At 46.1% G+C, this 27386-nt stretch overlaps 1 protein-coding gene across 1 annotated transcript in view; it reads right to left on the bottom strand.

Annotated features, from left to right (window-relative positions):
• Window positions 1-3494: 3494 nt before the first annotated feature.
• Window positions 3495-27386, bottom strand: part of rnf213a (ring finger protein 213a) — a 52954-nt gene continuing 29062 nt past the window's right edge. Inside the window, exons 36-68 of the mRNA XM_061223162.1 lie at window positions 26196-26328; window positions 25865-26056; window positions 24701-24831; window positions 23831-23988; window positions 23453-23662; window positions 23031-23218; window positions 22392-22506; window positions 21835-21935; window positions 21326-21508; window positions 20780-20946; window positions 18680-18782; window positions 18345-18459; window positions 17917-18124; window positions 17172-17365; window positions 16690-16812; window positions 16470-16580; window positions 15925-16167; window positions 15084-15159; window positions 14887-14921; window positions 14317-14417; window positions 13209-13365; window positions 12570-12744; window positions 11899-11993; window positions 11366-11617; window positions 11142-11274; window positions 10526-10609; window positions 9943-10123; window positions 8719-8920; window positions 6938-7015; window positions 6183-6380; window positions 5288-5377; window positions 4873-5051; window positions 3495-4445 (exon numbers count right to left, since the gene is read on the bottom strand). Coding sequence (XP_061079146.1) covers window positions 4295-4445; window positions 4873-5051; window positions 5288-5377; window positions 6183-6380; window positions 6938-7015; window positions 8719-8920; window positions 9943-10123; window positions 10526-10609; window positions 11142-11274; window positions 11366-11617; window positions 11899-11993; window positions 12570-12744; window positions 13209-13365; window positions 14317-14417; window positions 14887-14921; window positions 15084-15159; window positions 15925-16167; window positions 16470-16580; window positions 16690-16812; window positions 17172-17365; window positions 17917-18124; window positions 18345-18459; window positions 18680-18782; window positions 20780-20946; window positions 21326-21508; window positions 21835-21935; window positions 22392-22506; window positions 23031-23218; window positions 23453-23662; window positions 23831-23988; window positions 24701-24831; window positions 25865-26056; window positions 26196-26328 — 4862 coding nt within the window. The 3' untranslated portion in view covers window positions 3495-4294. The remainder of the gene's footprint in view (window positions 4446-4872; window positions 5052-5287; window positions 5378-6182; window positions 6381-6937; window positions 7016-8718; window positions 8921-9942; window positions 10124-10525; window positions 10610-11141; window positions 11275-11365; window positions 11618-11898; window positions 11994-12569; window positions 12745-13208; window positions 13366-14316; window positions 14418-14886; window positions 14922-15083; window positions 15160-15924; window positions 16168-16469; window positions 16581-16689; window positions 16813-17171; window positions 17366-17916; window positions 18125-18344; window positions 18460-18679; window positions 18783-20779; window positions 20947-21325; window positions 21509-21834; window positions 21936-22391; window positions 22507-23030; window positions 23219-23452; window positions 23663-23830; window positions 23989-24700; window positions 24832-25864; window positions 26057-26195; window positions 26329-27386) is intronic.

The raw sequence follows: 27386 nt of genomic DNA on the forward strand, positions 1-27386 counted from the left end.
TGCTCTGTGGCTAGGCTACAACAGCAGAATACTCAAAGTTACAAAAATAAGCACCTAATAAAGTTCTTACTGAGTTTGTTTTACATTGGTGAATAATCACTTTGAAATGACTGAAGAAAAATCATTCAAAGAAACATATACCGTAGAAGAGACTTGAATGTATCAACCACAATGAGTTTCAGTGAGAAAATACCCTGATATCACAGGACATTATGGACAGTGGTCGTAACATTTAAATTATTCTCGCACCTCTGAATACTCTCAGAGTACGTCCTGCGCCTGGTGTTGGGGAATCCCGCCATCTGCTGGATGCTCAACAATGCTGCAGCTACAACTGATTGCTATTTTGGACACGGCTCACGGGATTTAAGGAGAGTTGTCACAGTGATATAGTGTTTCTGCTATTGATGTAGTTATTTTCCATCAGTAGGAGAAAGAAGCATACAGAAATGCCGAAGATTTGTTAAAAAATGGAAATAGCTTAACAGGGCTTGCACTGAGAGGCTGTGATTAATTTAGGAGAATCCACTCATGAGTTCCCTTTCACAGCCTAGTGGTAACACAAAGGTATTGCTTTTATGGTGGATGAGCCACTCACAAAAAGAGAAGGACACTGAGATGTATCTAAGGACTGCTGATAGTCAGGAAAAATCATTATTATTATTATTATTATTACTATTATAACATTGTGTTCTATCTGGCGGCACAGATGGTACAGTGGGTAGCACTGCCACCTCACAGCAAGGAGGTCCTGGGTTCCAATCCCCGTCGGCCAGGGCCTCTGTGTGGAGTTTGCATGTTCTCCCCATGTCTGCGTGGGTTTCCTCCGGGTACTCGGGTTTCCTCCCACAGTCCAAAGACATGCAGGTTAGGCTGATTGGAGAGTCTAAATTGCCCATAGGTATGAGTGTGTGAGTGAATGGTGTGTGTGCCCTGTGATGGACTGGCGACCTGCCAGAGTGTATTCCTGCCTTTCGCCCAATGTATGCTGGGATAGGCTCCAGCCCCCCTGCGACCCTGTTCAGGATAAGCGGGTTAAGATAATGGATGGATGGATGTGTTCTATCTCTGAACACAACACTTCTCCCTTTTTCTGCAATACCTGAATAGAAGCAAAACCGGATTATCTGTGGCCTCCGTGAGTGAAAACCCCCGGCTGTTCTGATGCACTGTTCTGCCGGTGATGTAACCTCTCTCAGAACCAGCAGGCCTGGGCCTGATCTGATCTGATCTCCCCACACGGCGCCAACTTGGGCTCATTCTCTATAAAACCTATCATTCTGAAACGGCAACATCACCGTCGAAGAGCTGTGTCAAACTCCGAAGGGCTTTGGCGCACAAGAGACACAGATCCCTGTAGTTACAATAAACAGAATTACAGAGGTCAGACCTCACAGCCAATCGGAGCACTCCAATGAATCAACATTATTCTGCAAGCACACACAACCACTGCTGATTAGCCAGCAATCCCTGGAGGATTATGGGGGCATTCGTACTAGTCAAGAACCCTGGCTTAAGGCACAGTTAACCGTTGGCAGTCCACCTAGAGACCAGCCGCCGGCACGGTATATGCTTCGAAGGGACCATGCGCCCATTTGATGCTGTTATGTTAACTAAGACCGCAGGCATGGGGAAATTGAATTAGAGTAATGCCCCGGCTATATCCTTATCAACCCCATCTATGGGAGATTCAAAACACATTGTGGTCCAAACAGCGCCAGACCCACAATACAAAGTAACCCAGAGGAATTCCCGGTATTTTCTGTTTGCTTATTCATGACCTACTGCCTCTGCAGGGCTTTGATGATGTCATGGCAACACACAGTAGGAGTTTGCGCTGGCGAACAGGCCTGGTTGAGTAGAGACACATAGGCTTCACAGTTCTGTGGTTTTAGTATAGTTGCCACAAGCATAGCTTCAGAAGGTGACAACAGCCAATGACATGCAAATTTGACCTTTTCATCAGAGTTTTGAGCACTACTCGTGCTCTGGTCCGCATTTAGACTAATCCCAGAAACTGACTCCAAAAGCAGTCAGAGGCCTAGAATCAAGAAAAAAGCGTTCATATGCCTGCACTAAGGAAGTGGTTAAAAAAAATTCTCGAATAGTCAGAAACAGCTTAGAAGCCAACTGTACAATTACTTTTGGTCCCCTAAAAAGATGGGACTATGTATAAAAAGGGATGTAATTCCTACATGCATCACTGAATATGGATGTAAATACCCTCAAATTAAAGGTGGCAGTCTGTACTTTAACTTCATTTTCATTGCTCCATTTCAAATGCAATGTTCCGTAGCGCAAAGCCAAAAGAAAATTGTACCACTGTCCAAATACTTAGCCTGCACTTTATAGCACAGCTTCTTAAAAACAAGTAACATTCTTACATTTAATAAATGTAAGACGTATTAACATGCCAGTCAATTTACAGTTCAAATTACATCCTTAAAAAAGTTTTTCACGATAATAAGGCATTAACATCAACCCAGCTGTAAACACTAAACAACAAAATTTTCTTTAAACCTTTGGGTTACCATTTTATCAGCTTCACATTTGAATGTGAGGCAGCTGTAACAGTTTCAGGTTCTATCACTGCAGTGGAGCGTACAACACCCATCACCATATCTAAAAGTACACAAACACAGATACAGGTTAGCATCCTTAACAGTGTCACAAAGGTCAGGTAGACGGAAGGTCAAATAGACCAGTAAAAATTAACAAGCATGGCAGCTTACACAATTTCAAAATTTGAATATGCAAAAATGAATTCAGCAAACTCCTTGTTTTCACAGCATGATGATAGATAAGCAGTCTCAAGTCTGGTGGGAGAGCTGTTCTTGCTTGTTATTATTATTATTATTATTGGCATTTAGTTTACACTCTCATCCAGAGCAACATACAGTTTATTATACTAAGCAGAAGACAATCCCCCCTTGGAGCAATGCAGGATTAAGGGCCTTGCTCAAGGGCCCAATGGCTGTGTGGATCTTATTGTGGCTACAAATTATAACCACCGACCTTGCGTGTCCCAGTCATTTACCTTAACCACTACGCTACAGGCCGCCCTACCAAGAGCATAAATAAGTATGGATGTACAGGTAGTGCACTGCTCTCACACTAAAGTGGCACTTCACCAGGAATTCATCTTCAATTTCTTCCAGATCGACAAATTGAGTATTGTGCGCAAGCACCATTACGGCCTGCTGAGTGTTCAATGAAGCTCTTGTTTTGCCTTCATCAGCATGATTTCAGAGCAGTACCACTCATGTCCACTGGGGGTCATAGTTTAGTCTCAACACAGCTCAAACTTCTGCTGTCTCCAGGGAATTAATGTAAGGTTCAAGTCTGAACTGAAGAAGTAGCAATGCTTTATCATGAGTCTACTTTATAGCTCGTTGCTATTCCCCAAAATACTGACAAATTATTTTGATTCCACTGAAGACAGAACACTTGCCACACATGACTTCAGAAAGGAGAAACACCAAGGTGCAGAGAAGTTTGATTGCCTCTTCATATTTTATTAAACATAAGTCGCCATTCTGGAGTGCATAGATGGAATGATTAAGACTACTGGTTGGTCCTACACATGAGTTCATAGTAAAAATGGCAGGCATGTTATAAAGCTATTCATTATACAGTTATAAAGGAAGCATGGGATGAATTTCCTTGTAAAGCAAAAGGAAATGGCAGAAATAAATGCAATTGTTTGGTTAAATTTAAAGTTAACAAAAGCGGTTTACTTCAGAGCGGATGAATCTTCAGGATACGCAAGGCACCGTTACACAAATTAAGTAATATAACGAGCATGTCACAATTTTACTTCAGTCTTTGCCCCACTGAAAATGGGACTCCCTGAGAAGAATAGTCAAACAGTATTCCCACAAAGCACATTCCAGGTTATTATTTTCCTAGTACTCCAGTATTTTAAGTGCAAACAAAAGCCTATAGCCTTGAAGGGATACAATGTTCACAATAAATGGCAGCAAAAAACTGATTGTGATTATTCTACAGAAAAAAGATTTTCTTTGCCTTCCAAAAACATTTTCATGGGAGGCCAGAAAAAATTATGTGATATATTTTAAAAGCTTAAAAGTTCAGAAATATTGCACTTCAACAGGCACCCGTCTTGCAGCGTCTACCTGCAGACTAAGGTACACGGCCCTGTGTATTAGTTTATGTTCACAAGAATGACATGTGTGCTGACTATATAAGGTTACATGTACTACAGCAAAAAGGGCAGGCACGGTAAAAGTGGTAAAGATAAGCTTTAATGATGGGGGCGTGGCCACGGGCAGTGTCATCGGCGGTTGCGCTCCTGTCTGAAGGACACGAGGAACTTCCACGCCTCTACAAACTTTGACAGGCAGATCTCGTCAGGGAGGAGCTCCACGTCCGGGGGCACGTCCACGTCCTTGCGCTCGATATACGCCTCAAGTGTTTCTTTCAGTCTGAAATGGAGAGGACAGAGGGTGTCTAAATCCTACTCCTCAACATCCTACACGGTGTCAGTCTATGAAAGCTACACACTCTGGAGAAGTGATTACTTAACATGTGGTTTTAACATCTATCGAATGTGACAGACTCACTTTTTAGATGCGAAGCACCACATGGACCTCACTGATACACCCATTCCCTTACACACTCACTCACTCATGTTTAGCAGGCTGAAGATTCTCCACAAGGGGGAGCTACGGGCACTCAAGCAGCTGAATGGTGCTTCTCATCAATGACTCTGTGTCCTTGAACGGCTATGTGGGTTGCGCAATAACAAAGGTAAACTACTGGCACAATCTAAGCCACAGCATGTTTTGTTCTTCAGAGACCAGCACTGCCATTGTGGATTTGACCCTGAGACGCTGGAGGCACTGGTCTCACCCCCAGGAAGGCGTGTAGGTTTCAGGGGCTTGGGCCCCCTTCAGGACCAGCAGCAGGAACTCGTGCATCTCCAGCAGGCAGGTGTCCACAGCGCCCTTAGAGAGGAACCCGGTCAGAAACCCCTTATCCTCCTCAGTCAGAGCCTCCTTATAGACCCCCAAGACCTCCACGAAAGGGTCCTGAGGGAGTAGACAGGAAACACACGACGGCAAGGATACACGGAGCGGGCAGAGAGAGGGAGAGAGTTGGACATGGAAAAGAAAGAGAGAGTGAGAGAGATTGTGTTCAACCTTTTATCAAAATACTACTGAACAGACACTGAACAAACACACACACATACCCACCCATCCACATACACATCCACACACACACACACATCCATCCACACAATTAAGGTGAGTGGAACTTCTCCTACCCTCTTGAGGCGCAGCATGTTCTCTGATTTGAGGGATGCCAGGAGCTGCCACAGGCCTGCACAGTGCTTCAGACTGCACCTGCCCAGGGCCTGCAGAGCACAGTCAGGGAACAGAGAGCACAAGGTAGAGTCAGGGGTCAGCACACGGCACAGTCAGGGAAGAGCACACAGCACAGTCTGGGGGTAAGAGCAGCACTTTGGAAATGCTAAATGTGTGGGGACTGATGGGAGATGTAGTGTCCACAGTGTGTGGGGGCTGATGGGAGATGTAGTGGGAACACTGGGATCTAACAGAGGACATGGGGTGAAGGTGAGGAGGCTGATGGGGGATTAGATTAGATTAGTATTAGATTAATGTAGGGATGGAGATGTAGTGTGAACATTGTGTGAGAGATAACCGGAGACATGGGGTAAAAGTGTGGGAGCTGATGGGCGATTAGATTAATGTAGTGATGGAGGTGTAGTGTGAACAGTGTGTGAGAGATAACCAGAGACAGGGGGTGTAGGTATGGGGGCTGATGGGATGTGTAGTGTGAACAGTGTGTGGGAGATAACCGGAGACATGGGGTATAGGTATGGGGGCTGATGGGAGATGAGATTAGAATTAGATTAATGTAGTGATGGAGATGTAGTGTGAACAGTGTGTGGAAGATAACCAGAGACATGGGGTCTAGGTGTGTGGGCTGATGGGAGGTGTAGAGATAACCGGAGACATGGGGTGCAGGTGTGGGGGCTGATGGGAGATTAGATTAGATTAGATTAGAATTTAATTGATGTAGTGATGTAGATGTAGTGTGAACAGTGTGAGAGATAACCGGAGACATGGGGTGTAGGTGTGGGGGCTGATGGGAGGTATAGTGTGAACAGTGTGTGGGAGCTCAGGGTGGGGGCTCACCTTTAGGATGTGGGGAGCCATCTGGTCCTCCATCTTTAAAACTTTCTCGAGATAGCAGACGAGCTGCATGTTGGGGTCTTCGCCAGTCATCGCTAGGAAACCCAGGGCCACCTCCACCACCGCCAGAGCCTCACACACATCGCTGTACGCTGGCAGCTCCCCCGCCAACGCTGCCAGGGTGAGGGCAGGCAGGGCTTCCTGTGGGCACAGCCAATCACATTAACCATCAATCAATCAATCATATTATCAACAACAGCAAGCCAATCAAACAATCAACTAACCAACCAATGAAATCAGTCAATCAATCCAGCAATCAATCAATCAACCAATCTGTATCATTTAACAGGGGATCATACTCTTAAGAAAAGAAAATGTAAAATGAGTAGAACTGGGGGCGACACGGCTCAGGCAGTAAGAGCAGTCGCCTGGCAGTCGGAGGGTAGCCGGTTCGATCCCTCGCCCGGGCTGTGTCGAAGTGTCCCTGAGCAAGACACCTAACCCCTAAATGCTCCTGATGAGCTGGTCGGTGCCTTGCATGGCAGCCAATCGCCGTCGGTGTGTGAGTGTGTGTATGAATGCGCTTTGGATAAAGGCGCTGTATAAATGCCAACCATTTACCATTTAGAACTATAAAACATGCAATGAAAACACCCCAAAACTTGATAATGCAATCTCCTCCCATGTAAACAGGCTTGGGATGGAACAGTTACGGCCTGCTGTTTGCAGGTGTGAATGAAATTAATTTGATTACTTACTTGTCCGACCTTCTCCTTCACATCCTTGAAAATGTTTACATAGTTCCGGTCGTGTCTGTTCACCAGCGTTGGGATTCCCTGGGAGGAATGAGACAATGTGAGCCCATATTTCAGTAGTGCACCATGTGGACAGATTGGATATTGCTAAATCCCTGTTTGGGGTTATGAAGGAAATAGGGCAAGGGTGACAGGAAATTATGATTATGGTGAAGGTCTGGTTCAGTTATGGTTGGGTCACTGTTAGGATTTATTCCTGTCTGAGGAGCTTGGCTTAAGGGAGGGGGAAACTTGGTTATGGAGTTTGGGGTTGGGTTTTGCGTTATTGGTATATACAGTGGGAGCAATAATTATTTGATCCCTTGCAAAATAATCCACAATAACAACATCATATAAATTTGATAAATTTATTATTGTATTTTTGCATGAAATAAGTATTTGATCCCCTACCAATCAGCAATAATTCTGGCTCCCACAGACCAGTTAGTTTTCCATTAACTCCTAATCTCAACTCATTACCCAAAACACCTGTGTCAACTCGTTACATCGTTATGTAGCTGTATAAAAGACACAATCAAGCAGATACCAATGTTTCCACCATGGGCAAGACAAAGGAGCTGTCTAAGGACATCAGGGACAAAATTGTAGACCTGCACAAGGCTGGGATGGGCTACAAGAAAATAAGCAAGCAGCTTGGTGAGAAGTTAACAACTGTTGGAGCAATTATTAGAAAATGGAAGAAACACAAAGTCACCGCCAATCTCCCTCGGTCTGGGGCTCCACACAAGATCTTGCCTCGTGCTTTGGGGGTGTTTCTCAGCTAAGGGGACAGGACGACTTCACCATATCGAGGGGAGGATGAATGGGACCAGGTACCAGGAAATTTTGGGCGACAACCTCCTTCCCTCAGTGAGAGCACCGAAAATGGGTCGTGGATGGGTCTTCCAACATGACAATGACCCAAAACATACGGCCAAGGCAACAAAGGAGTGGCTCAAAAAGAAGCATATTAAGGTCCTGGAGTGGCCTAGCCAGAGTCTCCAGACCTAAATCCCATTGAAAATCTGTGGAGGGAGCTGAAGCTTCGAGTTGCCAAGCGACACCCTCGGAACCTTAGGGATTTGGAGAGGATCTGCAAAGAGGAGTGGACCAAGATCTGTACAAACCTGGTGAAAAACTAGGTTTCAAAGGTTTCTCCACCAAGTATTAAGTCCTATTGTTCTATGGATCAAATACTTATTTCAAGTGAAAATATGATATTAAATTTATAAAATTTATATGATGTTGTAATTGTGGATTATTTTGTGATATTCTGTCTCTCAATGTTAAAATGTACCTATGATTAAAATTCTACACAGTTCCATTCTTTGTAAGTGGGCAAATCTACAAAATCAGCAAGGGATCAAATAATTATTGCTCCCACTGTAGGAGTTAGGCCGTGGGGAGTTAGGGCTAGAGTCCGGTGTAAGGTTTTAGGGTCTATGGCAGGGATATTCACTCCTGGCCCTCGAGGCCAGAGGTATTAATATTAATTTAATTGAATCACTGATTTGCCAAGTGATCCCCCGACCTGATGTTCCAGATCTACACCAGTTGCTGATTAGAGGCAAATAATGAAAATAGCAGGATGACAGGCCTGGAGGGCCAGAGTTGAGTATCCCTGGTTTTGGGCTTAGTGTTAGGACTAGGGTGGTGGTTAGGGTAACATGCTCCAAACGGGGTGTTGGGTGAACTCTGGCCCCGGGCTACAGGTCGACCCCTCCCGCCTCCAGCCCACTACTCACCACCAGACTAATGAGGGGCTTGCCCTGCAGGAAGCGGGTGAGGAGCTGCTGCTGGATTTTGGGGAGGTCGTACTCGGAGAGGGTCTCCTGGCCTCGCTCCACGCTGTACTGGCAGTGGGACAGCAGCAGGGGCAGGAGGTCACGCTCCGGTTCGTACCGGATCACGTGCAGGTCGCTCAGGTCCGCTGGGCTCACCGTGTAGCTGGGGGAGGATTCCGCAGTGAGACCACACACCCTCCACAATCCCCCTCCCCTCTCAGTACAGAAGCTATGAATGACCAGGAAGACCCTCTCTGCCCTCCACAATCCCCCTTCCCTCTCAGTACAGAAGCTATGAATGACCAGGAAGACCCTCTCTGCCCTCCACAACCCCCCTTCCCTCTCAGTACAGAAGCTATGAATGACCAGGAAGACCCTCTCTGCCCTCCACAATCCCCTTCCCTCTCAGTACAGAAGCTATGAATGACCAGGAAGACCCTCTCTGCCCTCCACAATCCCCCTTCCCTCTCAGTACAGAAGCTATGAATGACCAGGAAGACCCTCTCTGCCCTCCACAATCCCCCTTCCCTCTCAGTACAGAAGCTATGAATGACCAGGAAGACCCTCTCTGCCCTCCACAATCCCCCTTCCCTCTCAGTACAGAAGCTATGAATGACCAGGAAGACCCTCTGCCCTCCACAATCCCCCTTCCCTCTCAGTACAGAAGCTATGAATGACCAGGAAGACCCTCTCTGCCATCCACAATCCCCCTTCCCTCTCAGTACAGAAGCTATGAATGACCAGGAAGACCCTCTCTGCCCTCCACAATCCCCCTCCCCTCTCAGTACAGAAGCTATGAATGACCAGGAAGACCCTCTGCCCTCCATTTATCTGTACCGTAAACTCAAGACATTTTTCACAGTCAAATCCTTCCTACATTCAAGGACCCATAGAAAGTGTAGAGCAGGACACCTCAGGACAATATCGTCAATAAAGCACCTCAGAACCCAAAATGCTGTCCCAGGATCAGCTCTTTCAATCCCAATACAAACCCTAACTATTTTACTTACTGTTAATACTAAGAAGAAAAAACGCTTTTCAAGTTGATTGGCAACAACCTCTCAACAAGAACTTTGAAGCAACTCTATCTTTGTTATTTGACCCAAACATTCAAGTTCATTTTAAACCTGTACCAAACCTGAAGACTATAAAAATGTTTTGAGTGTAGCTCAGTGGCGCCCCCACCTGGTCTCCTCCCCGGTGAGCTTGTCCACAGCGTGCACCTGCTCGTTGTGCAGGGCGATGAGGTAGCTGACCAGGGCGGTGCCGCACAGGCCCCACCCCTGCCGTCGTGGCAACAGCACCTGGAGGTCGCTCCTGAGGTCCAGGTCCGTCTGGCAGAACTCGGCAGGGATCTTTAGCTCTCCTGCAGGGGCACACACACACACACACAAACATACATAAACACACTTAAATACAGTGAGCTCCATAAGTCTTGGGACACAGACATATCTTCTTTTCTTGATCTGGCTCTGCACACATTTAGATTTGTAATCAAACCATCTACATGTGGGTAAAGTGCAGATCCTCAGTATTTTTATACTAAAGTTTGGTTTCACCGTACAGAACCTACAGCACTTTTTATACGTCATCCTGCCGTTTCAGTGCATACGTTCATCACAACTATACCATAAGAAAAGGTCTATGTCATATGTCTTGTGACTTGTAGTTCTACCGTGCTGAAGTGGCTCTGTAAGGATCACTGTACCAGGGCATTGTGGGTATGTAGAGGGACGTGACCGCCTTCTGTGTGTTTTTGTGCTCTTACCTTTAGTAGCCAGCGACTGTCTGAGCTGATTCCAGGTCGTCAGGAATATTTTGATCCGCTTCTCGTACCAGGCTTTGAGAGAGGCTGCTCGTACACAAACAGCGGAATGTCAAGCTCTGCGTCACTTTCAAAAACTTGCATCTTGTCTTATTCCACAGTTCCACAGTATTCTAGTCCACAATGTCAAAATGTATTCCTACAACCATCTCTCCCACCGATGCACCATCTTCCATTATCATTAAGCTCGGCCACATTCAACAGCTCTCTACGCACTGTTGACCACAGCTTCGGTCCACTGCGGTCATTGTGTAGGTGGAGCACAATTAAAGCAGGGTGGCTGCCTACCTGACCTAAGAGTCACATTTATGCAATGAGACAAGGATGCTATGATCATTTCAAGTTGGTCATGAATTTGGCTTTCTGTCTTCTGAAAGAATGTATTCCTTAAAGCATTTGCTGTGCTTATCTACGGTATATCATGTTTTTGTGCATAATGCCATATGGAAGCCCTTTACCCTTAGCCCACCAATTAAAAGCAGTCACCTTGATAATTACAGAAAGGAATAAACAAACAAATGTGTGTTTTAAAGGGATTGGTAAGAACAGTGACCTCTACCTGCTTCCAGGCCCTGGATGAATTCCCGTATGGTCCTGGCGGAAAAGTCTGTGGCGTTCTGGAACTTCTTCACCAAATTCTTCTGCAGAGCCAGGATTTCTGGGAGGAACCTCACCAGCCTCAGCTCCGGCTCCTGCAACCGGGAGCGGAGGTCAGACTCCAGGTCAGATTCCCAGGCAAAGAGTCCCAACAAGGAGGAGGTGGGCCTTGGCTCGGTGTCTCACCTTCTGCAGGAACCTCCAGAGCACCGGGAGGGCGTCGCGCCCGTCGTTCTGCTCCACCACGTGGGCCAGGCTGTGCAGGGAGGCCCTCTCTCTGCAGCTCCACACCGCCCCGCAGTGCACCAGGCTGTCCCGGGGCAGGCCTGGCAGGGTGAGGCGCGGGTCCCCGAACACCACCCTCATCACGGGACTGGAGGAGACGCGCGAGTCCGTCCTGATCAGGGCGCTCGCCTCCTTCAGCCGGCGCTCCAGGGTCTGCGGGGAGGAAGAGGGGGGTCGGGCAGGGCAAGTGAGGAGGGAGGAGTGATGGGGGAGATGCAAGGGAGGGAGAGGTAGGGCATGGAACGTGGATCAGAAATTCACCCTCTTAGTAAAGTAAAGTAGCCCCTGCGGGGAATATGCTCAGAAACCTGATTCTCTGTGACTGAATCAGTTTCACGATTCAAGAACGTTACAAAATGGACTCCGGTACAAAAGGCAACACTTCCGCTGGAGGAGCGGCAGGCGTGAATGGGGAACGGCCGCCCCACCCTCACCTTCAGCTGAGGGACGATGATGTCAGACGCGACGCTCATCTCCCAGGCATTCCTCGCCTCTTTGGTGGAGAGGACTTCGTCGTAGGGAACAGGCCCTGCGAAGCAGAGTGAAACATAACATTCATTTTAGCATTAGCATGTTCTATACATGGAGCTCCCTGATGCAATATGAGTGTTCATCTAACCATTATACAATCCTGTTTAAAACATTATTACTATTCATTTGGAGAAACAAAGATTCAAACTCACTACATAACATTATATTGCAAGCATTTATCAGGCACTCTAACCCAGAGTTTTTATACAGTTTGACATACTGTACAGTGAAGCAATTCAGGTTAAGTATCTTGTACCTCAAGTGTACAATGGCAGTGTCCTACCCAGAAATGAAACCTGTAATCTTTAGATTACAAAGCCAGTTCCCTAACCTTTACACAACACCCAAATGGCCAATTGCCTTTAGTGCAGGGCAGCCCAACCCTGTTGCTGGAGCTATACTGTCTTGTAAGGTTTTTCATTTAAACCCTAATTTTAATTTCACACCCGATTTTAACAATTAACAGCTCAACAAGACCTCTAGCTGTTGAATGAGGTGTGCTTTGTTTGGGAGGTAAATCTCCAGGAACAGGATGTGCTCTTTGGGAGACCACAGAAGCCCGCTGCTCTCTTACACTGCACGGGCAGGTTGAGGTCCAGCAGGTTGCAGACGGTCAGGTGGACCACGCTGACCGCGTCGTCAGTGCCCTTCCCCAGCATACGGCCCAGCTGCTCCATGTCCTTCTGCAGGTGACCAATCAGGAAGGGGCCTGGGTCCGCCACGGTGGGACTGATTATCCGAGCTATAACCTGAGAAACAGAGAGGGAAGAGGCAACAATGCTAATGTAAGGTAAGCCACTATATCCAAAACTATAATTATTACATTCATATAAATGTGTTAATTTATGGAGCAATTTCATAAAATGCTTCACAAAAAAATAATGAATCAAAAAATGCCAAAGTAACAACAAAATCTTCAGGTAAATATTAAAACAACAATCTAAGCGCAATTCCCATAGCCACAAGGTCAGAGTCTACATTTATCAAAATGTAAAAATTGATTAACAGGTAAATTATCTGATTGAATTCGCATTTGTCCTTTCCCAAACTGAAGCGGGCACACTGAACAGAAGGTACTAAATGACTGGGAGGCTGTAGAGCACACTGAACAGAAGGTACTAAATGACTGGGAGGCTGTAGAGCACACTGAACAGAAGGTACTAAATGACTGGGAGGCTGTAGAATAAGAGCTGCAGGCAGGGAGGGGGGGTACCTGTGGGTGTGTAGACGCTCCAATGAGCATGGTCATGTGTGTGAGCAGCCTGACCAGGGTGAAGGGGGCAGGGGACATGCTCTTGGTGTCCAGCATGTCCGGCAAGTCTCTCCTGCTTGGGTCGCCCAAGAAGTGACCTCTCCTGGTGCGGTCGCCCCTGTTTGGTGACAAATTCGCACGACGTCACACGCATTGCGTGTCGTACTTCCCAGTCAGCCGGGCACAGACAGGCACTCTGAAAACAACGACACACCTTCCGAGCTAAAGGGAAGAGCTGTTTCACAAAGCAGGATCGTGGAGTCAGCAGGATAAGTGCACTGACTAAAACCGGGACCCTGCTCCAATGAGGAACATGGACTGAATGAGCTGTTCCTGGTTTTATTTTTTGTAGTTATCTGGCTAACTCATTAATCCTGCTTTGTGGAACAGGCCCCTGATGTTCAGTGTTGAAGCAAACAAAAGCAGTTCAGCACAATAAACGTTCTTTAGCTACATAAAAGCATGTGGATTGGAGCCATTAGGTTCAATGCCTCGGGGTAGATTTACGGTTGGTGTCAAACCACGGAGACCTGGCACGAGCTCTCGTTTGAGTTCTTTTACCCATATTTTGAATTCCAATGTGCTTTACCACAAATACAAATTTGTATGTTTAATTTATTGTTGCCCTTCAGATGGCATACTAGCCCACCATTCACGGCATGCACTGTACGTGAAGCATGGTACCAGAGGTGATCCTTGGTTTTCACATCTGTGGTCCGAGTGTTTAACTCCCACATCTAGGGTTGCTGTTTCTCTAAACCCTGCTTTATGCAATTGCATTCTCATTGCATAAGCTCTGGATAAAAGCATCTGCCAAATGCCTGTAATGTAATTTAATGTAATATTATGTAATTTAATGGCTGCTTTTCACAGGAGTACAGTAAAGGTAGCATTCCCACATCCTGGTTGTGAACAATACAAACACAATATCTATATGCAATGAATACTGTGTAAAAACACAAGGCATAGAAGTCATAGATGAGGAAGGCCAGTGCAAAATAACCAACTGCAAAAGACAAGGAGGAGACAGAGCGTCACTTCAGCAGGGATGCAGTGGACCCTCACTTACTGGACATCAGCCCGATTGAAACCGTGAACAGGCCGATGGTTACTTCCCCCAATCAGAAAATTACATTCCAGACACCGTCCGGTCTGCATTGGCTGACCACACTGTGGAGACAGAGATGGAGAGAGCGGGAGAGAGATATAGAAAGAGTGTTCAGAGATGCTCTTCTGCATACCACTGTTGTAGGGAATGCTTATTTGCGTTACTCTCACCTTCCTGTCAGCTTTGATCACCTGAACCTTACGAGATTTGCATGCTTTTGTGCATTTAGTCGTTGTCACATGATTGGCATGATTGATTAAATTTTGTATTAACAAGCTGGCGTACAGGTCTACCTAATAAAGTGCTCAGTGAGTGAATGTCCAGTACACAAGGTAGATAGGCCAAGTCTGGAAGTTTGGCCATGTATTTGTTTTCCTTCATTTTCTTCTATATAATATGCATATTATACTTGAGAAAGACAGGGAGAGAGAGAAAGAGAGATGGTAGAGAGAGGCACGATATGGAAGAGAGGGCAAAGGGATTATTCTCATGCAGAAAGCACTAAAACCATCATCAAATTAACCCGCTCACCTCTCCCACAGAGCAGGGGTGACCATTCGGACAATCTGCAGAGAACAGAATACACACAAACCAATGAGAACACAGCGCCGGCCACTGTCATCACAGGAACAGCAAATCACAGTGCACCTATGCAGCTTTTCTCCACTGTCATGATTAAAATGGCTGTCATATTCCACCCTCCCACAAACAGACTGAACAGCACTTACAGTACCACGTGAGGTTTCCCAATGCCGAGCGAGCCACGGCGAGCATGTCCTCAGGCATTGTGGGTAGGAAGGCCGCCTGCAGGGTGAAAGCACACATACACCGTGAACCAGGACAGAAAACTCACAGGTTTATAGAAGAGCAGGAACTTTTCTTCTTGTGATTCTTCAAATCCAAAATGCTCTTTTCCTTAGAAAATTGTTCGACTGAATCCCAGCAGAATTAAACTCCTGCCTGTATAGGACAGTGTTTCGTTTGACCAGAGGACAGTGAGGTCGTGGAGCACTTGGAATAGCGGCAGTCGCTTGGCTAATGTTTCATTAACCGAGCTCTGATCTCCGTCAGCAAAGGCTCAGTAATGCCACAGGCTTGGAGTGAGTGCAGTTCATAATGTGTGTAAGGCTCCTCCCCCTCTCCCCCCGAAGGCCTTCCAGTAACAGAAAAATCCGGCAGGGCGCTTCCTGTAAAGTCAAGAAATTGAGTCGCTCTCGCATGCATGCACACATTTGGCAGATTGCCAAACTGCTTGTTAAATGGGGGGGTGTACCTACCTGTGGTTTGGGGGAACGGGTGAAAAGGAGAATGGTTGTTTATTGTGTACCTGTGAGATGGAGGAGAGTGTGAGAAGGAGAATGGTTGTTTATTGTGTACCTGTGAGTTGGAGGAGAGTGTGAGAAGGAGAATGGTTCTTTATTGTGTACCTGCGAGTTGGAGGAGAGGGTGAAACGGAGAATGGTTGTTTATTGTGTACCTGTGAGTTGGCGGAGAGGGTGAGAAGGAGAATGGTAGTTTATTGTGTACCAGCCTGTGGTTCGGGGCAGAGGAGGAAGGGTGCCAGCCTACCTCCATGCGTGCGGGGGACAGGGCCAGCAGTCTGAGAGGGACCAGCCGCCCCTGGTTCCCACACATCAGCACGGCAGCCAGGTGGATGGTGAGCTCAACGAGGGCGTGCTCCACCGCCGGCCTGTTGGCCCCAACTGTCAGCGCACCCAGCCGGTTGTGCACCAGGGCCTGGGCAAACACCCGCACCTCCGGCCCGCCCAGCACCCTGGAGCTCTGGATGAACTCCTCCAGGGCATGGAGTAACTGTGAGGAGGAGGAAGAACAGGGAGTGACTCAGCGTCTTCAGGGATAAGCCTGGGCAGAGATGGAAGGCAGTAGGGTGGCAGTGTAGAGTACTGGTCAGGGACTGGGCTCATAACTCAAAGGCTGTGGTTCGATTCCCAGGTGGAATGCTGCCAATTTTTCTCTTGATCAAGGTAGTTAACTTGAAATGCTGTAGTAAAATACTCAGCAGTACAAACTGTAAAAAATGTATCTCCTAAATGACAAAAAGTAATGTATAAGGGGACACTTTAACGGAACCCTTTTGCAGCATGCAGCAGTACCTGTGGTTGTGGGTGGAGCCTGACGTTGGTTGTTCTGTAGAGCGTGGTCACTTCCCTGAAGAGTGCCAGAAGCAGGAGCACAGTCTTCATAGCTGGCGTACCTCTACACCGCTACGCACACACAGAAAAACATGAATTGACTCTACAATAAAGCTGCGGGAATTCAAGAGGAGCCTCCTGCAGGGGAAAGGGCAGTGGCAGTGGAGGAGGGTACAGGTACCTCACACGCCTCCTCTATCCCTTCCGTTCCGCCTTTCATTGTTGCTTTGGCAACAGCTTCGCGTATGGCCCGATAGTCCTCTCCCCACACGAGGAAGCGGTCCATCTGTCCGCTTTCCTGATCCTGACACAGGGCAAAGAGGAAGGAAAAAACCTTTAATTCAGGAGCCCATCGCATTCCTGCCATGTTTTACTGCCTGGTACTTTCAGTGTGAGCCAAGTGTGCATGGTAAGTCAAGTCAGGCAGGCAAAACAAGTCTGCCTCTTCACAGAGGTGCTGATGGGAAATGTAGTTCACTGGTTACTGCCTATTCACAGAGCTGCTGATGGGAGATGTAGTTCAATGGCTGACGTAGCTCACATACAAATGGCCTAACTCACAGTCCCGCATAGTGATTGTATAGCTTTCTAAAGGTGAATAGGACACCCCCCCCACTTCCAGCGCACTATGTGATCAGGGGTACGTGTGGAAGCTGGACTCACCTGAAGGATCTCCTCGGGAAACAACCATTTGAACTTGGCCATGGTCTGGAGCTTCTGGACGAACTCCACGCCCTGTAGACTGCACACCTTGCGGATCAGGTAGATCCGGTACCAGTCATTCTTGCTCTGCACACACAGGTTCGCAACACTGCCCAGGAATGCCAGGATCCCCTTCTGAGCACCTTCATTTGCTCCTGAACGCCACAAGCCACATACCCAAACTTGTCACGTAAAGAGAAGGGGAACCTTGAACAAAAACCTGACTATATTTATCCATTAACAAGAGCGTGCTTTAGGATGAATATCTTGGATGAATCAAGCCTTAGTGTTTAAAACAGAATAGAGATAGCAGTATTTAGGCAGCCATTTATAAATATAAATATAATTTATCTGAATTGTTAAAAAAATCTTGGACATGGGGTGTGATTTGGCATCCCGTTTTTCAGTGAATCCCGGCTACATAATCCACCCCTGGCTACACCATAACAGAGAGGCTGTGAACACAAGGGCGGTTAGGTACCTTAGTGGTTAAGGTAAATGACTGGGACACGCAAGGTCGGTGGTTCTAATCCCGGTGTAGCCACAATAAGATCCGCAAAGCCGTTGGGCCCTTGAGCAAGGCCCTTAACCCTGCATTGCTCCAGGGGAGGATTGTCTCCTGCTTAGTCTAATCAACTGTACGTCGCTCTGGATAAGAGCGTCTGCCCAATGCCAATAATGTAATGTAATGTAACACCGTGGTCACCTGGGTTGGTCAGCGAGTCTGCCAGCAGCTGTGAGGCCATGTCCAGGCACAGGCGAACCCGGGCTATCTGCTGCAGGTGATCTATGTCAGCGGGACGCGCCACACCGCCGCCCGAGTGCAGGAAGTCCTGCAGGAAGTTCCTCTCGTCCTGCAGGCAGGCCGTTCTCTCTGCGACCGTGTGGCACTGCGTCCTCTCCAACATGGAGTCCTGCGCAGGGGGCGAGACGGGAGCGCGCTCAATGTGCCGTCACCCGGTCAACGCTGCACAGACCTGCGTTCGGTCAACGTGTGGTCGCACTAGTTCCTCAGCACCGAGCATATTCATGCTGCAATCCACGCCAACCGGACACAGCTGCGTGGACACTTCAAGGTCTTGTTGGCACAATTACACAAGTACAAATTGTGAAAATGTACAGAATGCGGCCTACCTCCAGACAATTTATGAACAGGGAGTAAAGTTCACTCTTGTCCCCTCCATCCAGGATTTTGCTCTGTTCCACTTCAAACAAGTGCTGCTGCAGGTAGCCTTTCACGTCAGCAAAGCTTGAAGACATAAATATAAACCAGATTTATTTTAGAGAAACAGCAATATTGGAGAAGACTAAACAAAGGAATAAACCAAAAGTAAAATTTAAAAACCCACACAAAATTCTCAATGTTCAATGTTATACATTAATGTTCAATGTTAGGAGCATTCAGGAACATCAAGACTTGACCACAACTTTCAACTTTGTGTCTTTGACCACAAAGGGAACATGCTCACCTGTACTTCAACAGCAGCTTAAGAATGACTGACCGGACCACAGGATTTTTGTCCATCGAGTCGTCAAATGGAGACAGAGTTTTGGTGTACACCGGATTACGAGCTTGTGCCGGAGAAAACAAGGGTGAGTAAATATAGCTGGAAAAGCACAAGCATGAACTAAAACACACTGACAGAAATACACACACGCAAGCCCTGTCAAAGTTTCAGTCTCACTACAGCATACACACACACACGTGCAGGCGCATGCACACACGCAAGCACACAAAATGCAATAGTGGCTTAGAAACCCGACTCTGTGATTGAAACAAATAATAATGCCAGCATCACTACGGCACTTAATCTACAATGTACACATTTATATTGGGCAAAATACATGCGGATGCAGCTAAAAACCCACTAAGTATACAGTGGTGTGAAAAAATGTTTGCCCCCTTCCTGATTTTTTTTTTTTTTTTTTTTTTTTGCATGTTTGTCACACTTAAATGTTTCAGATCAAACAAATTTAAATATTAGTCAAAAACAACACAAGTAAACACAAAATGCAGTTTTTAAATGAAGGTTTTTATTATTATGGGAGAAAAAAAATCCAAACCTACATGGCCCTGCGTGAAAAAGTGATTGCCCCCTAAACCTAATAACTGGTTGGGCCACCCTTAGCAGCAACAACTGCAATCAAGCGTTTGCGATAACTTGCAATGAGTCTCTTACAGCGCTGTGGAGGAATTTTTGCCCACTCATCTTTGCAGAATTGTTGTAATTCAGCCACATTGGAGGGTTTTCGAGCATGAACCTCCTTTTGAAGGTCATGCCACAGCATCTCAATAGGATTCAGGTCAGAACTTTGACTAGGTCACTCCAAAGTCCTCATTTTGTTTTTCTTCAGCCATTCAGAGGTGGACTTGCTGGTGTGTTTTGGATCATTTTCCTGCTGCAGAACCCAAGTTTGTTTCAGCTTGAGGTCACAAACAGATGGCCGGACATTCTCCTTCAGGATTTTTTGGTAGACAGCAGAATTCATGGTTCCATTTATCACAGCAAGTCTTCCAGGTCCTGAGGCAGCAAAACAGCCCCAGACCATCACACTACCACCACCATATTTTACTGTTGGTATGATGTTCTTTTTCTGAAATGCGGTGTTACTTTTACGCCAGATGTAATGGGACACACACCTTCCAAAAAGTTCAACATTTGTCTCGTCAGATCACAGAGTATTTTCCCAAAAGTCTTGGGGATCATCAAGATGTTTTCTGGCAAAATTGAGACCAGCCTTAATGTTCTTTTTGCTCAGCAGTGGTTTTCGTCTTGGAACTCTGCCATGCAGGCCATTTTTTCCCCAGTCTCTTTCTTATGGTGGAGTCATGAACACTGACCTTAACTGAGGCAAGTGAGGTCTGCAGTTCTTTGGATGTTGTTGTGGGGTCTTTTGTGACCTCTTGGATGAGTCGTCGCTGCGCTCTTGGGGTAATTTTGGTCGGCCGGCCACTCCTGGGAAGGTTCACCACTGTTCCATGTTTTCGCCATTTGTGGATAATGGCTCTCACTGTGGTTCGCTGGAGTCCCAAAGCTTTAGAAATGGCTTTATAACCTTTTCCAGACTGATAGATGTCAATAACTTTCTTTCTCATTTGTTCCTGAATTTCTTTAGATCTCGGCATGATGTCTAGCTTTTGAGGATCATTTGGTCTACTTCACTTTGTCAGGCAGGTCCTACTTAAGTGATTTCTTGATTGAGAACAGGTGTGGCAGTAATCAGGCCTGGGTGTGGCTAGAGAAATTGAACTCAGGTTCGATAAACCACAGTTAAGTTATGTTTTAGCAGGGGGGGCAATCACTTTTTCACACAGGGCCATGTAAGTTTGGATAAAAACCTTCATTTAAAAACTGCATTTTGTGTTTACTTGTGTTGTCTTTGAATAATATTTAAATTTGTTTGATGATCTGAAACATTGAAGTGTGACAAACATGCAAAAAAAAAAAAAAAAAAAAAAAAAAAGAAATCAGGAAGGGGGCAAACACTTTTTCACACCACTGTATAAGCAGTATATAAGCCTAAGCAGCCAGGAGGATGGGCAGGGCAGATATTTTGGGGAGGGTCACCTCTGATGATGGGAATAGGATCCACCACCACCATGAGGAAGGACAGCAGGCGCCGGATGACCTCACGGGAAGGAGGGGCGTCGTCCTTGAAGCAGACGGTGGAGACCAGGTCGATGAAGAAGCCATTGCAGCGGTTTCTGAACTGGGCGTACACGGCAATGCGGCGCCTGCCAAAGAGCCGAGAGGAACGGCGGGAGAAACGCAAGAAAAGTGAGCGAGAGCTGAGACACCTTAACCAAAGGGAATTTCACAAAACGCAAGACCCGATTCACACAATTCGGACCTCAGCCTGTCTGTGGTGCTGCAAACTTCATTCATAAACATTAAGAGGTGGCGCTCTTATCCAGAGCAACTTACAATTAGTGCACAAAGAAAAGGCCTCGATTTGCAAATCACCAATATTCAAATACGACATAACAATCCCAACACACCATTCGTAAAATATCACACTTAATTCCCTGCAAGTGTGAACATCCGGTAGTGGGGAATCTAATGCCAGGGGTGTCATATGAGTGACGTCCACCGGAGGGCACAGCTGAGGCCTACCTTATGTCCTCAGACGCAGTCAGTCGATAGTCATCAGGGACCTCCTGTTTGCAGAGAGGGCAGTACATCTGACCTGGGACCAGCCACTGTCTGATGCAGGCCAGGCAGTATATGTGATCACAGGGAAGGTTTATGGGGTCCTGCGGGTCGCCCATGCACACAGGACATGGCTGGCGACCAAACCTGGACAAACGCACGAACACATATGCACACATGTACATTATATTCATTTGGCAGATAGAATTACACCTTTAGAAAACAAAAATGATTTAACTGGATTTATAGGCGTAACAGCGGCAGTCCTGACTAACAATATTTCCAGACCAGAAAGAACCAGAACACAAATCTTGAATGTGTGCGTACACACATATGTGCAGGTATGTGGTATGCAAAGAAACCAGTTTACTCCCTCCACCTGCAGCTATAAATAGACCAAATTCTTAATGCTAGTGTTTTCCGAAAACACTGATAGGCACAAGGTAGGTTCCCTGTTGTTCAAAGCTCCTCACTTGAAGATCATGTCATTCACTCCATCCTTGCAGGCCTTGAGGATCTCGATGACCGCCAGGAAGGGCGGTTCCATTTTCAGGTCCGAGTTTGCCTCCAGAACCTTTGGAAAATGGGGAAGTAGGAAGAATAAATAAGTCACATAACCTCCGCCTTTATGAAGGATACAGTGGACTTTTGTAAAGAGGGCTAGGACTTTCATCCAAAGCGACTTATAATTGATTAGACTAAGCAGGGGACAATCCGCAACTGGAGCAATGCAGGGTTAAGGACATTGCTCAAGGGTCCAACAGCTGTGCAAATTTTATCGTTGCTACACTGGGGCATGAATCACCAACCTTCCGAGTCCCAGTCATGTACCTTAACCACTAGGCTACAGGATACCCCAGGCTACTTTACTTCAAACAACACACCACAGTTGGACCACAAGAACATTGGCTTAAAATAAAAACTTGAAGAATAACGTAACATTTAGCGTGTTATATTCTTTACGCGTGAAGCATTCCTTCATGTTTATGTTTGACCTGCATGGCTGGTTGCGATGTGACCGTGCTCTCACCCGTTTTATTCCCGCAGTGTGCCTGAACAGCAGTTGGCAGAGCTTCTCGCTCTTGATGCCGACCAGCATGTGCTCCACAAATAGAGAGATGGAGAAGATTCGGCTCCACTTCTTCCTGCAGGAGGACCATGGAGAGATGGAGACAGAGGAGAGAGATCACTTCATCAGTTCCACAAACATCCAGCAGTGTAAATGGACTGTGCCATATATAAGCAATGTTAGCTGTGTAATTTGTTTAGGATAAGAGTGCTTAAACTGTACAATACAAATGCAAACCTTGTCCTTTGACTATGGGGAGCTCAACCTGCGAAATGCGGATTGATAACCTGCTGTCAAATCAACACAAAGTCACCACTATGTTTTTGCAGGCATTAAACAGAAGCTCTTATCCAGAGTGACCTGCACAGCTTTTTGGATTTTTATAATTATACAGGTGGACACATACTGGGCCAAGTAAAGTAAAGTACCTCCCTCAAGGGAACAAGAGCAGTGTCCCACCAGGAGATCGATTCTGAAACCTTTAGATTACAAGCCCAGTTCCCTAAACATTACACTGTCACCCTCTATACTGTAATAGTGTCTAGAAAATGCTGAATGGAGTTAAACTGGAGTAAACCAATGGAGTAAGTTGTTGCTCACCGGACGGTGCGCGCCCACTCCCGGCTCCTCTCGCTGTAGCGCCTGCAGCTCTCCTCTGAGCAGACCAGCTCAATGGGCACCTGCAACCTCTTCACCTGCCGTAGCCAGGCTAGCTGATGCCTGTCCGCGTCCAGCCCGGTGGGCTCCAACTGCTCCACACAGGCCAGGGCCGCAAACACATCCAGCACCTGTGGATGAGTACTGTCTTACAACTGCACCAGGGGACAAGTTCTCTGTTACGACTGCACTTGGGAGGAACTACTACTCTTTTACAACTGCATCTGGGAAGAACCAATACTCTGTTACAACTGCACCTGGGAGGAACCACTACTCTGCACGACTACACGCATGGATGCATATTTAGCCTGTTTTAAGGAAAAAAAATGCCCTCCTCATTGAGAAGCAATTTGAACCGTGCTCACCATTTCAGGACCCTCCCTGGAGCTCTCCAGACCCTGTAGGGCCAGAGTCACCTTGGGCTCCATGGCAACCATCCTGGACAGGTTCTGCAGACGGTTCTTAAACTCCTGGTGTGCCGCATGAACCCAGGGCAAAGAGATGACCTCATCCCCCACCACATCCTGACGGATCCTCAATTCGTTGACGCAGCAGGTCAAGGCAGTAGACAGAAGCTTTTGGGCAAACAGTACATTATTCATTTTAAATGCATGCAAGGGTTGACTTGAGAGACACAATCAAAATACATTTCATCTAAAGTCTTATGGTAACCATCACTATCCCACATTTTATAAAATCTTATCAGTGGACAGATTTCAAATACCCGGGCTGCAAGGCTGTACCTGGAGCTCCTCCACTGAGGTCACTTTCATGGTCATGGACACGAAATCCTGAAGATAGCGCTGGAAAAACTCTCTCTGTGTCTCTTCTCCAGCCTCTGCCATGTACCGGCCCAGGGGAGTGTCCCTGAAGAACTCCTCAAACTGCTGTAGTGTGTGGCCTTCCGAAAAAGAGTCGCACTGTTAAAGATTCAAGGTCTTCCCACCGCAAACCTGACGCTACGCTAGGCTACACCACTTCCCATTTGTTTGTCTCAATTCCACCACAAGACATTGCTGGTCAATGGCGTTTTCTCTTTTAAACAATAAGGGCAGATGGGGATGGGGGCACACAAGTAACAATTACAGCTATGAATGTAATTACCATGAGAAAAATCTGATTGTCATTTTGATCTCAAATCAAAATGTCTTAAGTATACTGTATATCATTTCCATACTTTTTGCGGGTAACTGTACCTTTTTTCCCCAGATTTTTCCCTTTTTCTCCAAATTTCCCTATCTATACCACCGCATGCATTCAACCACTTCCCCAGGCAGCACGAATGGAGCGACACGCCATCTCCAATCCGCATCGCCTCTAAGCCGCATCGTCTCTAACTGCGATCGGTTGGAGACAAGGCGATTGGGGCACTGTTGTTGTTTGCGGCGAGCCTCCCCCTGCTGAGTCCTAACCCCTCCCTTGGAGCGGTGAGCCTATTATTCCGCTCCATGTGAGCCGGCCAAACTCAGCCTTTAGTTTGTGTGCAACTGCAGTGAACTGAACTGCAACAGCAAGGTTTGTTTAATATTATTATATATGATAATGACCAAGTTCTTTTTCAGTGAACTTATCTTTTAGCCAGAAGGAACTGCATATAATGTGACAAAATTCACCTTCATTCTGCTGCGCGTGAACCAAGAGCTCCTCTAGGATGTCTCGGACCCTCCAGCTGAAAGGCAAGCTGCAGCCGCTGCCCAGGTGGGCCGTGATGCAGCTCTGCACCAGGATGGTCTTCGACTCGGAGCTGCGGACATCAGCTCATCATTTTACCATTCTGTCTGATGGATTCATTTCACATTTACAACGAAATGCTAAAGTCATATATATATATATATATATATATAAATACATATATATACAAATATATACATACCTCCCACTTTTTAAGGGACCAAAAGTAATGGGACAAACTAACAATCATAAATCAAACTTTCACTTTTTAATACTTGGTTGCAAATCCTTTGCAGTCAATTACAGCCTGACGTCTGGAACGCATAGACATCACCAGACGCTGGGTTTCATCCCTGGTGATGCTCTGCCAGGCCTCTACTGCAACTGTCTTCAGTTCCTGCTTGTTCTTGGGGCATTTTCCCTTCAGTTTTGTCTTCAGCAAGTGAAATGTATGTTCAATCGGATTCAGGTCAGGTGATTTGATTTTTCAGCCTAATGATGGCTTGCTTCACTGATAGTGACAGCTCTTTGGATCTCATATTGAGAGTTTACAGCAACAGATTCCAAATGCAAATAGCACACTTGAAATGAACTCTAGACCTTTTATCTGCTCCTTGTAAATGAGATAATGATGGAATAACACACACCTGGCCATGGAACAGCTGAGCAGCCAATTGTCCCATTACTTTTGGTCCCTTAAAAAGTGGGAGGCACATATACAAACTGTTGTAATTCCTACACCGTTCACCTGATTTGGATGTGAATACCCTCAAATTAAAGCTGAAAGTCTGCAGTTAAAGCACATCTTGTTCGTTTCATTTCGAATCCATTGTGGTGGTGTATAGAGCCAAAAAGATGAGAATTGTGTCGATGTCCCAATATTTATGGACCTGACTGTATATACATAATAACTAAAGAAAACACCAAAATCTGAACAGTGTCATTTTAGTGAAGAAATATATTTAACAATGTATGTCTCTTTTGTACAAGAGACATTGGGACAAAGCAGATCACAACCCCAAAATTTGAGAGCCTGAACGGCTTATTTCATGAACCCTAGGGAGCAGCCAATCAGCACCCTCCCCTGAAACCCCCTTCACACTTACTTGCGGTCCACGGCTGCGAAGGGAACTTCCAGTAGCTTCTCATCGCTGAAGATGTCCAGCCAAAGCTTCCTTACTGGCTCCGCCGAGTTGCAGTCCAGCAGGAGGTCCAGGTTGTAGTCGCAGTCGGCAACAGCGACGAGCTGAGCCAGGAGGGGGGTGACAACAGCCTGAATACGTTTCCACAGGGCGTGTCTGCAAGAACACAAGTGCAACAGAATTTAGCACTTGCCCGTGGAGGATGTCGTGCACATGCATCAAAGGCAGGTACAAATGACTGCCTAGCCCTGTCCTCTTCCACCCAGGTGCAGGGAAAAGAACCCCCCCGACTTACCTGAAGGTCCCACCCTCCTGCAGGGCATCGATATTGGACGCCTCGATGATCACCCAGTTCTTAGGTGAGGCTTTGCCATCGTTGGTCACCAACAGGGTGTGGAGGCGTCTCTTTAAGGCAGTCAGAAATGCAGCTGCACAACGGGTAAAGATTAAAGATCTCATTAAAGATCTCATTAAAGGCCTTCAGATTACCAACTCAGAACATTCCCAGGCTAATTAACGCTTTGGCCATGGCTTCAGATGAAAGCACTCTGTATACTAGCACAAAATGTAGTGAAGTTGCAGTTTGTTCCAGACCAAGATCCACAAAAACATTTTGTTGCATGCACAATATGAAGAATTGTGTGAAACATAACATGATTGAAAACTACCACTAGTTGGAGTAATGCAGCTTTACCCAGGTAAGCTGTATAATGAAGACAAATATTTGGTGTTGACATTCCTGCATATGTACCCTAGCTAATAGTAGCTATAGTTTTGCGGAATTTATTATTTTAATGCTTATTACAGCCATGGCACATGTTGCATTCATTTGGTAATAATTTAAGATCATTGCTTCGACTATGTAATTAACAATGGACATGTTCTTAGAGGAATAATTTGGTATTTTTAAACTTTTAACGGAGACAGAGGCAGAGAAATAAAATTTAAACCGGATGTTTACTGAAACAAAATTTGGTCTCATATTTTGATTATATGTGACTCGACTAACAAAAGACTCCATTACCAACAATCCAATATGTGTTTGATCTAATGCTACGCCAACTCACATAGCACAATATGTGTAGGGTGCATTCCTTTATTAGCTCTCAGTGCGTCTAATGCATGCCCAAGCGCTCCCAGGGTAGTGTAGTACTCCATTACTGAATGACACTGATCTGATCACTCTGACTTTTTGCAGGTTAGAGAAGCCCTTCATTAAAACAGCACCATTGGGTGTGACAATAAACAATATTGATCTAAAAGGGTTCAAATGAAATGTTTCACCATTTTGCCTCATTGTGGTGACTATAATTGTAAAATATTATAGGTCTTGGTCTGGATCTTGGTCTTGACTACAGTTCTGACACTGAATTCACATGGTGGATGTTATATCAACACTTGGTATGATATTATTATAATTATTATTGCTGTTTTATTATTTAATTATAATGAATGTAATTTGAATTATAATGATATACTTATCATT

The sequence above is a fragment of the Conger conger genome, chromosome 16 (genome assembly GCF_963514075.1).
Source record: "Conger conger chromosome 16, fConCon1.1, whole genome shotgun sequence".
Lineage (NCBI taxonomy): Eukaryota > Metazoa > Chordata > Actinopteri > Anguilliformes > Congridae > Conger > Conger conger.